At 41.4% G+C, this 10,302-nt stretch overlaps 2 protein-coding genes across 2 annotated transcripts; one reads left to right on the forward strand and one right to left on the reverse strand.

Moving 5' to 3' along the window:
- Positions 1-137: 137 nt before the first annotated feature.
- Positions 138-2,707, forward strand: LOC139783820 (uncharacterized). Its single transcript, XM_071722976.1, has 5 exons — positions 138-203; positions 956-1,013; positions 1,935-2,128; positions 2,209-2,329; positions 2,511-2,707. Exons 1-5 carry the CDS (start codon positions 138-140, stop codon positions 2,705-2,707), a joined length of 636 nt encoding a protein of 211 aa, XP_071579077.1.
- Positions 2,708-3,221: 514 nt separating this feature from the next.
- On the reverse strand, positions 3,222-4,349 carry LOC139783823 (putative nuclease HARBI1). The gene is made up of 3 exons (XM_071722979.1): positions 4,181-4,349; positions 3,831-4,098; positions 3,222-3,751 (listed from the first exon to the last, which is right to left on the reverse strand). The coding sequence occupies exons 1-3, from the start codon at positions 4,318-4,320 to the stop codon at positions 3,251-3,253; spliced, it is 909 nt and encodes a 302-aa protein (XP_071579080.1). The 5' UTR covers positions 4,321-4,349; the 3' UTR covers positions 3,222-3,250.
- Positions 4,350-10,302: the final 5,953 nt, after the last annotated feature.

Below are 10,302 nucleotides of genomic sequence, written 5' to 3' on the forward strand. Positions count from 1 at the left end.
GAAGGACGAATGAAACTATAAAAACTTTAATTATAGCCACTTACTACTTGGGCTGAAATTACGGTCGCCACTGTATTTTCAGGCATCAATACAGAAAGCTATGTTAACTGCGTTGCCCCGTCCTTCCTTTCAGCAAGATGACTGCCGTCTTCTACGTCGCGGACGTGTTCAAGGCTGTCGGCCACGCCCTTGTTCAGCGAAGCGTATTTTACGGATATACGGATAGGATATGCACTGGGATCGCGAATAACTGTTCGTTTCGTTATTATAAACAAATAACAATTTATCAATACTTGTCGTACAGCAATCTCCGTGTATGCGGACGCGTTCGCTCGATCGCGTGGAATTGCGTCGAGTGTTCTCGCATCGTCGTTACCGCTCTGTGCTAATCTCGGTTAAACCGACGTGGAATATTTCCCGTATCGCGCACTCCTCGTCTCTAAACTAATAATATTCACGCTAATGACGCTAGCGGATAACGGGATAAAATTTCCGGGTTCGATTATTGAAGCGCAACCGTGTTACGTGTTGACGCACCGAAAGCTCGCGAAAGACTGTCCGGGAGGAACGGGTCGAGTTCTCCCACCTCAGACTCACGCATGCGCTGAGTCTGCGTTTTAGGCGCGTAGCCATCGCATTGGCTGCTCGTATTGTAGGGTGTAGACGGCACGAATCCACCTGCACTAAAGTGCACTGGGTTTCGCCGAGTCGCTGACATGACTCGGCACCTACACTTATTGAGATGCTACACTCGAGTGCAACGATGCGAGTTGGCTATCGCTCGATTTTCGCGCGTGAACCAATCACACCGCTGCACCGATATCAATCGCGCAAGCGAATAAAGGGTCACTCGATTTGCACCGAGTGACTCTGAAAAAGTCACAATGACGAATCACAACGCCAGGTAAGTAATCACAGGTAATTTACCCATTTCTAATTTCTCTCTTTCTTTCAGGTACCCAGGATCGTTGCGGAATCGTCTCGTCTAATCACCAAATTCGGTGTAGGTAAAGGTAAGTATCAAAGGTAAGTATAACGCGACTTAAACTATTGCACGCATAATCTTATAATAATTAATCTTAAAATCGACAGGAAATCATGTAAAAGTATCAAAATCATTATCAAATAGCTAAATAGGCTGAAAGCCGTCAAAAAGTGTAACAAGTACATTAAAGTGTAATAAAGTGTAATTGAATTCACGAAATTATCGCAATGTGTATTGTAAATGATAAAGTTAATGTAATATGGCCTGGAATCACTCCATTTGGCCTCTCTCTCTACTGTAAAACATAATTATTAAGAATAAATTGAAAATATCAAAAATCTAATGAATTTAATAAAATCTGCACCTGAAGTGCTAAAAGTGTATTAAAAGTGTAGAGCCTCTGCTGGCTCGTCTCGCACGCTGAAATCTAACATGTGAGTGTAGAAAGTGTAAAAGGTGTACTGAAAAGTGTAGAGCCGTTGCTGGCTCATCTCGCACGCTTATTCTAAGTCGTCGAGTGTAGAAGGTGTAAGAGGGTGTAATCAAAGTGTAACTGTTCAAAATTTTTTTACATAATTCTTCAAAAGACACAAAGATAACATTGAATTTCTTATAAATAAGATGTAATGATAATTCACTTATTTGATTCATTTCTTTTGCAATTAATTATAATTAAAATTCCAGAAATATATCAGATCAAATGGTCCTTGAATCTTATTCATCTAAATAAGAACTTCCTGTTTAACTTATCAGAGTATATCTATGTGATATTATTAATGATATGTATTTAATTATGTATAATTTTATGTATTGATAACTTGTGCTGCAGTGTGCGCACTCGCCTATTTGAAAAACTGTTTAAACAATTCTATAAATAACATATACATCTCAGTTAGTATCGCTCTCTCCCTCTCTTTTACAGTCCAAATACATAGCTCGTAAACACAAGATAAGTTTAGCAGCGGAAAATATTCACATAAAAAGATCTGGGAAGAAATTAGTGCAATTCTTGTGGAAAAAGGACATACAATGACAGGACCACAATGTGCGGCAAAACTAAGAAGCCTGAAAAAAACATACAAAAGCACGAAAGAGCATAATAATCGATCGGGCAATGATAGGCGACCTTGGCAGTTTTATGAGGTAAACTGGATTAAAAATATAGTAAAAAGATTTATTCAACATTTTATTTCTTCTATTGCTAATACACATATTCTTTGTAGGTTATGGATGAAATGTTTTCAAAAAGAGCTTGGTGCTCTCCAATCGCTGTTGCATCATCAACGGGACTTTCTATTAAGCAGGAAAAAGCTGCAGAATTTGTCGATATAGATTCTACATCTGGTAAGTTTATGATTATTATTATTAGTATTAGTTTATTATTATTAGTTTATGAATGGTTTATTATAATTTTTTTAGTTTTAAATCTGATTATTTTTATAATTGTCACACTGCATTTATTCAGTTTAAATGATAAATATCTGAACTATTTAAATTTTATTGAAATATTTAATAATTTTTTTAGAGCTATCAACAGAAAGTGAGCAGAAAATGTGCAAAAGAACAGAGACATCGAAAGGAAAAGAAAACGTGTGCAGTCTCTTTAAAAGAAGGCTACATCAAAAAACTGAACAAGAGAAAGCAAAAGCCAAAAGGCATGAAGAAAGACTGGAAATGGAGGAGAAATTTCTTGCAGTTTTGAATAAATTTGTTGAGAAATAAGTAATACTTAACGTAAGAAATTGCAACATTTTCTTGTTTATTTTCAAATTGTAGTACAAATAATAAGACTGTTCGTTTTACTTATGTTATTTTTCGTATTATTTTTAATGTTTTGTTTTGTGATACCTCACACTTTAAGTCAATTGCAATAATTATTTTGTGAGGGAAAAACATTTTATTTTGTATGAAATTAACATGTTATATATTGAATATCGATATTAAGTTATGTAATATGTTATTTACAATCCAAAGTTGTATTACAATATTTAAGTTCATTTCACACTCGTTAAAGCAATTAAAATTAACAAAACAGTTCGTATATCTTCTTACATTTTTATAATTAGATTAGATTTGAAAAACTGTAAGGTTAAAATTAAATAAAGAACAATAAAACATTTGTTTCAAACTTTCAAGTAATGTTTTAATATTTAATGACATTTTTATTTAGTACATAGTAAGAAAAGTACATGTATTATTTAAAAAATTCATATATACAAAAACTAACAATAATGATTTTTTAATCTTATAATAAAGTGTGCATAATCAAATTTTTTTGGCAACTCCGCCAGCATTCTGTCTTCTTTGCAAATTTTCTTCAGTTCTGTTGCATTCTTGTAAGGCTGGGGGTATGATGATAACTTCGATGTCATCACTTCTTAATGTACAGATATTATGGACTACGCAACAAGCTATCACATATTCCGCTATTAAGTCCACTCTTGACATAGGCAAACAGTGCAATAGACTTCTCATGCGCCCTTTCAATAAACCGATGCACCTCTCAACTGTAACTCTGGCTACAGACATGCGATAATTATAATTGTTTTGTGCCTCTGTTAGGTGTCCATTGTCTCTAAAGGGACTCAATAAGTGTTGATGAATCTCGTATGCCGCATCTCCCAATAAATGACTGTCTGCTGGGAATTTCTCTTTATCGTTTAAATAGTTTGCTACCTCAGATTGGCGAAAAACTCGTTGATCATGAACTGATCCAGGATGCCCAGCATAACAGTGTGTGATCAAAGTTCTGTGATCACACACTAACTGTAAATAAATACAAACGTACATAATGAAACATTTCTAAAAAATTGTATTTGTGATCAACAGATTTAATTCTTATTACCTGTAACTGTATCGAATGGAATCCTTTACGGTTGATGTAATCGACATGGTTTTCTTTTGGTGCATCAATTCGAATGTGGGTACCATCAATGGCCCCAATGGTATTTTGAAATCCACTGCTTTCTTTAAATCCTTGCATAACCCTTATAGCACAATCACCAGTAGGCCACTTAATAAATGTTGACGAATTTAAAAAAAGTGCACCGGTAACCCTTCGCACAGCTCGAACAGCAGTTGCTCTTCCAACATTGAATCTATCGCAAACAGATCTTTAAAAAAGAAATTTATTAAATATTTTTTATTGTAAATTAACAATTATTCATTGCATTATTTTGAAAATTTATATTGTACCTGTAAGAGTCCATAGTTGCCATTTTCCAAATAGCTATCATTAATTGATGAGATGCTGGAATCATAGGACATCCTTTTGTTTTTCTGGTCAAATATGGTCTCAGCATTTCTAACAGATATTGAAAAGTCGCTTTTGACATTCTATAAACAAAAAAAAATGTTAATATCAACAATTTGTATGTGTAAGCATGTGTGGATAATTGGAAATAAAGTTATGTAAAATAAATATATATTTTATAATATATTTATTATACATAACTTTATTTCCAATTATCCACACATGCTTACACGTACAAATAATATTTTTTATAATATAATATATTATAAAATAAAATAAAACGTATGTTTATTTACTAACCTAAAATGACTCTTGAAATCGTATCCCATGTAACTAACCACAACATGATCAATATAATTTTGAATTCGTGGACGATGTTTACGCTTTTCTCTTTTATATAACAACACTTTCCATTCTTCATCAGAACTTGATAAATCTTCACTTGTGTCACAATTTCTGTAGCGCAGCACTATTATCCTGATGGCATTCATCTTGGCATCCATCTCACTACACAAAACTCATTCCACTTAAGATTTCGCTCGTAGCGCCCACAAGTTAATGAAACGGCAAATATCGCGGTCGTGGTCGTAGTCGTTGCGGACGATAAGTGGAACGCACCCATTGTAGTGCTTGACGAGAGGAGTTGAGTGGTGGTAGTCTCCCTTGTTAACTCCCACCCGTTGGACCCCTAGGGGGGAAAATGTAAAATAGTTTAAAAAATGTATTTCGCTTTAAGCGTGGGCGGGGGGGGCTTCGCCCCCACGCACCCCCCATGCACCTGCGGTGTGGGTTGGATTGATGGGTGGGCAGGGGGGGCTTTGCTCCCCCTGCACCCCCCCATTGTGTGAGTAAACCTAAGAGTGACAACATATGTCAAGGTCATTAAAATCGGAGAGGAGGCCCCTTTTATGCATAAATACCTATTTTATAAACTATTTTACATTTTCCCCCCTAGGGATCAAACGGGTGGGAGTTAACAAGGGAGACTACCACCACTCAACTCCTCTCGTCAAACACTACAATATAGGCTATTACCCCCCTCCTAAGGGGGGGGTTTGCTTAACCCTAACCATAGAATCCCCTTAATTCCTCAAATAAATAACGGTTTCGTTATGGCTCCATCGTTATCTCTTAATTTATAACGCGTTTTTAACCTCTATTTCTCGCGCTATTTCTCGCGCGCGTTATTATCCTTTGACGCCGACCTACTCGGAACGTGTACTAGGTCTTCTCGAAGACATTTCCGCCGCCTCGTCCCGAAGACGAGCTCTACGTAGCTAGTTTTCGTACGCGTTATCGCCCGTTGACGCCGACCTACTCGGAGCGTGTACTAGGTCTTTTTGAAGACGTTTTCACCGCCTCGTCCCGAAGATGAGCCCTAGGTAACTAGTTCTTGTACGCGTTATCGTTAGTTGACGCCGACCTACTCGGAGCGCGTACTAGATCTTCCCGGAGGCGTTTACGTCGTCTCTTCCTGGAGATTGTGTGTGGTTTACTCATTGCTCACACACTTCGCACGTGCCGGTTCGCGCGGGTTTATTTAACGTAACAGGCACTTAGAACCTACGTAACCCGATAAAACGGAAACAAGACCTGAATCGGCCTGTGAAAACATGATGATGGCACTGTAAGCTTTTTACCTTATTTTAATCTAATGATTAAACTTATAATCTACCCGACACCGTGAAGCTGATGGCTTGAATGGCTCGACTAATCCGTAAATACGAGCGCTATTCTGAGTAATATAATTAGCGAGTGCATGTCTCAATTGAACCCGGACACGCTTTACGCGCCGCCTTTTTATCGGATGTCGGATATTTCGTGACCAGCGTATGGCTGGGCCTCTGCTACTGCCTGGGCTCTCCCAGCCATCGAATATCGGCATTACCTCCGGTCGCTCGGTTGGTATCTTTGTACACTGGCGCTCTCCTCGCGGCCTCTCCATCGCTGCCGGCTGTCTCTCCGAAGCGCGCGGCTGCAAGGTCAGGTTATTATTATTATTATTATCTGTATTATTAAGTACTTATTTTATATCACATAATTAAATTTTACACTATATTAGAATGGTAAAATTCAATTTCTCTTCATTCTCCGCCCGATTTGTGATTCGATCTTATGTTCCGCGGTCGGTAAACCAGATTGCCCTTTTTTTTAGATGGGGAAATCTTCAAAAGACTCCCCGCCCCTCGGGCCCGAGGCGGGGTTGTGCCGGATTCTACGCGCGCGTATCGCCAAAGCGACGTCACGCATAGCCTACCGGCTAAAACCCCCATCAGTCCCTCCTAGGCGCTATGTAGGGGAGGACCCGGGAAACGCATTGATCACATCCATAATCCTCCCCACGCCGGCCCCCATGAGGCCCCCCCTGGGGGGCAAAACCACCCCCCGTCTCACCAGACAAAATCCAACAAGTGACGGCCAGGGGGGACCAGCTCCAGTCCGTCACCCCCCCACTCTGGAGTTGCTGATCCATCGGGGATCGCCTAAGGCAACCAGTCAAGGTCAGCAGTGACGCGTGGTGAGCCCGAACCACGCGCCATCCCCCAGGCGGTGGAGAAGAGGGAGCAACCGCCACCCCACGGCGACGAACCATCGGGGAACGCCGTGGCAACCAGTCGGGCCTTGCCACCCAGGAACTACGGCCGTCGGGGAGCGCCCCGGCACCAGTCAGGCCCGCCGCCAGGGAGGCGGAGCCCCCCCTCTCACCGCGCCCTTCCATAAGGGCAGGGAACCCGAGTCCGCGACCTAAATCCCAGACCCCGGCCCCCAAAGTATTTTAGTTTTAATTCGGAGTTTTCCTTCTCCTACGCTGGTTGGCTTCCTGGCCTCACGAGCCCAGCCTGCCAGAGCTCGGGTTTCCCGGGCTCGCCAAACCCGTATCAGGGACACCCACCAGGAGCCCCGAAGGCCGCCCCCGACCCCTGGGACGCCATCCGGACCGAAGTCCGCCACCCGTCGGCCGACTCAAGCATAGGAAGCCCCCGCCATACCCCCCCCCCCCGCGGGCTAAGCAAGAGATCCGGCCGAGCAAGCTCGATCCCGGTCCCCCGCCGCCCACGAGAGGACAGGGCACAGGACGCTTCCCCAATGCAATCGCCGACCAACGGGTTCCTAAACACGCCGCCGGCCCTTACGTCCGGCGGCAGGACACCACCGGTCCTAACCCGAAAACGTCCGGGCGGACCGGTGAGTCCTCCCTCCTAGGGGGCTGCTCGGCCCAGACCACGGATCATTTCCGAGCGGCCCGGACAGTCCCCGTGGGCCATCCTGCCGGAGCACCGGCGTGCAATAGATGGAGGAAGGCCCACCCCGTCCTGGTTGCCGGTGGAAGAATCAAAATTCCCTAACGGTCCCGGCCGACCGGGCGTCTGCAGTCAGGGTCGCCATCCCCTACTGGCTGTTGGAGTCTGGGTGGCCGAAGCCAGACCCAGACTCCTAGCGGGGCAGCCGGTCCCCCGGTTTTCTGTCAGGGTTTTCCTTCCCTTAGGGCGGTTGGGAGAGCAAAGGCTCATCCCTCACGGCCCCGCCCGGGCCGAGCGAACTTATTATAGAGGTCGTCTACCTCGCGAGTCGCCAAAGGGACTCCCCGGTCCCCGCCAGTCCGAAGACTGACGAAGATTACGGTGCTGGTGTGCTCGGGTACCCCGGGTGCGCAAGACCCGTATCGGGGAAGGCCCCTAGGGGCCCCTAAGGTCCCCCGGTGACCTCCCCCGACCCCTGGGGGGAAACCAGATTGCCCTTGCCAATAGGCAGATAGGCAACCCGACTTACTGATGTGTATGTTGCGGAAGCACTCTGTACAAAGACAATCTTCATGGTTTTTTCCTTTTTTTCTTTTTTTTTATAAAACCAGTTTATTGTCAACCACAAGAAGTGAATATAAAATTTGATACAATTTTCAATAATTCGTAATCATAATATATCATATACATCGGGCTTACTTAAATATCCTCTTTTTACCCAATTACGTTTACAACACGGTTGAGCATTTAAAGAGATTTCTTTAGACACCTTTAGACATTTTTCAGACACCTGCGTTGTTTGCGTATTCACTTGTATACAGGGTGTATCAGAATGTTTGGTACTTTTTTCATATTTAGATAGAGCGAGCCAAACTGAGTCGAAAAGTCATGTACCATTTTGCAATTTTCGCAATAGTTGATGAGTTATTAATGATTAAAAATCGCCGTATTGGCCCGGCCCACCGCCAAATCCAAGCGCGCGGCGAGATGCGGCCGCCCCGCGGTCGGCGCGCGGGCAGTTGTTTACTTCAAGCGGCACGAGCGGCGCGTAACGCCGGGCCCCCGTCCTGAGCGATGATAGTTTCTCGCCTTTTTTTAAATAGAAATAAAATTTTCTAACAACATAGAAAAATTTTTTGTGCGTACTTATGTACATACGTGTGTACATGCATACACAGTAAAATATCAATTGTACTGCTTAAAAAAGCGATTACTCAATTTACTTTTTTTCTGTTAGTAAGTAACGGTTGTCTTTAAGAAAGAATATTTTCTTGATAATAGTCTTAAAATGTACAAATTTTAAAAAGAGTCTTTATCATGTACTCGAAAGAAGAATTTATACTCCTTCAAAGAACATAATAAAATTTTATTAAAGAAAAGTCAAAATAATAAATAAAGTAATATGAGGACCTCGAGATTAAAATAGGAGAAGTCAAGGCTATGAGGGTCAGACGCAGATCACAGTGCGTAATATCAGAAATAACTGATTTATTCGTCGTTTTGATACATTACATCGATCCGTACGTTTCGGCTCAGCTTTGAGCCATCTTCAGCGGTAGTTACAGAAATTGAGTTACACGTTCTCCGTACCGTATGGTGAGTTTACTGATTCAAAGTATCAGAAACATAGACCAATTGATCCATATCTGTAAATTTGTTCAATTAATGTTGAGATATTAAAAAGATCTTTTAGGAAACTCACCATTCGGTCTGAAAAACGTGGAATACAGAGCCATGTACATAATGAATACTCTCTGCGAGAAGACTTGACGATCTTGTCGACACGACACACAATGATATGAAAGGTCTTGCAAGAAGAGGCATGTCGTAGGTCAACACACCGGCGAGGATTATAACAAAGCACGATTTGACACCGTCTCAAAATGACACGGATTTTTTGCATCATGCATATGTAACGGTTTTGAGCAAATTGTAATCCATGCTCATGAACTTTGGTCGTTGGCAAATCGGGGTTTTACTATTGGTACATGCAATATTGTGACGGTGTCAAATCGTGCTTTGTTATAATCCTCGCCGATGTGTTGACCTACGACATGCCTCTTCTTGCAAGACCTTTTATATCATTGTGTGTCGTGTCGACAAGATCGTCAAGTCTTCTCGCAGAGAGTATTCATTATGTACATGGCTCTGTATTCCACGTTTTTCAGACCAAATGGTGAGTTTTCTAAGGTATCTTTTTAATATCTCAACATTAATTAAACGAATTTACAGATATGGATCAATTGGTCTATGTTTCTGATACTTTGAATCAGTAAACTCACCATACGGTACGGAGAACGTGTAACATAACTTGTGTAACTACCGCTGAAGATGGCTCAAAGCTGAGCCGAAACGTACGGATCGATGTAATGTATCAAAACGACGAATAAGTCAGTTATTTCTGATATTACCCCTTATGAAAAAAAAAATATTGACAGCGAATTAACTATTGGACTTTCAATAGTTAACTATTAAATTTGAATAGTACGTACTATTCAAATCTAATAGTTATCCAATAGTTAATTCGCTCTCAATAGTTTTTCAATGGTTTTTTTTTCATAAGGGACGCACTGTGATCTGCGTCTGACCCTCATAGCGTTGACTTCTCCTATCAAAATAATTAGCAAATCAAATTTTTGTTTTAATTTTATATTCTTAACTGAAGAACTGAATAATTAGAATTTAGAATATTATTTATTTTAAGTAATATTATCAAGAAAACATTTTTTGTAAAGATCATCGTTACTTAAAGGAAGAGAAAACTGAGTAATTGATTTTTTTAGCACTAGAATGATATTTTTTTGCGTGTGCGTATACGGCAC

This window comes from Temnothorax nylanderi, unplaced genomic scaffold (genome assembly GCF_030848795.1).
Source record: "Temnothorax nylanderi isolate EJ_2023f unplaced genomic scaffold, tnyl_v1.0 TNYL_tig0546_pilon, whole genome shotgun sequence".
Taxonomy (NCBI): Eukaryota; Metazoa; Arthropoda; class Insecta; order Hymenoptera; family Formicidae; genus Temnothorax; species Temnothorax nylanderi.

Coding starts and splice junctions, on each gene's coding strand:
- LOC139783820 (XM_071722976.1), top strand. CDS start 138: ATGACTGCCGTCTTCTACGTCGCGGACGTGTTCAAGGCTGTCGGCCAC. Junction 1,014..1,934: donor CAAATTCGGTGTAGGTAAAG/GTAAGTATCAAA, acceptor CGTAAACACAAG/ATAAGTTTAGCAGCGGAAAA. Junction 2,330..2,510: donor CGATATAGATTCTACATCTG/GTAAGTTTATGA, acceptor TAATTTTTTTAG/AGCTATCAACAGAAAGTGAG.
- LOC139783823 (XM_071722979.1), bottom strand. CDS start 4,320: ATGTCAAAAGCGACTTTTCAATATCTGTTAGAAATGCTGAGACCATAT. Junction 4,099..4,180: donor GCAACTATGGACTCTTACAG/GTACAATATAAA, acceptor TCTTTTTTAAAG/ATCTGTTTGCGATAGATTCA. Junction 3,752..3,830: donor TCCATTCGATACAGTTACAG/GTAATAAGAATT, acceptor ATTTATTTACAG/TTAGTGTGTGATCACAGAAC.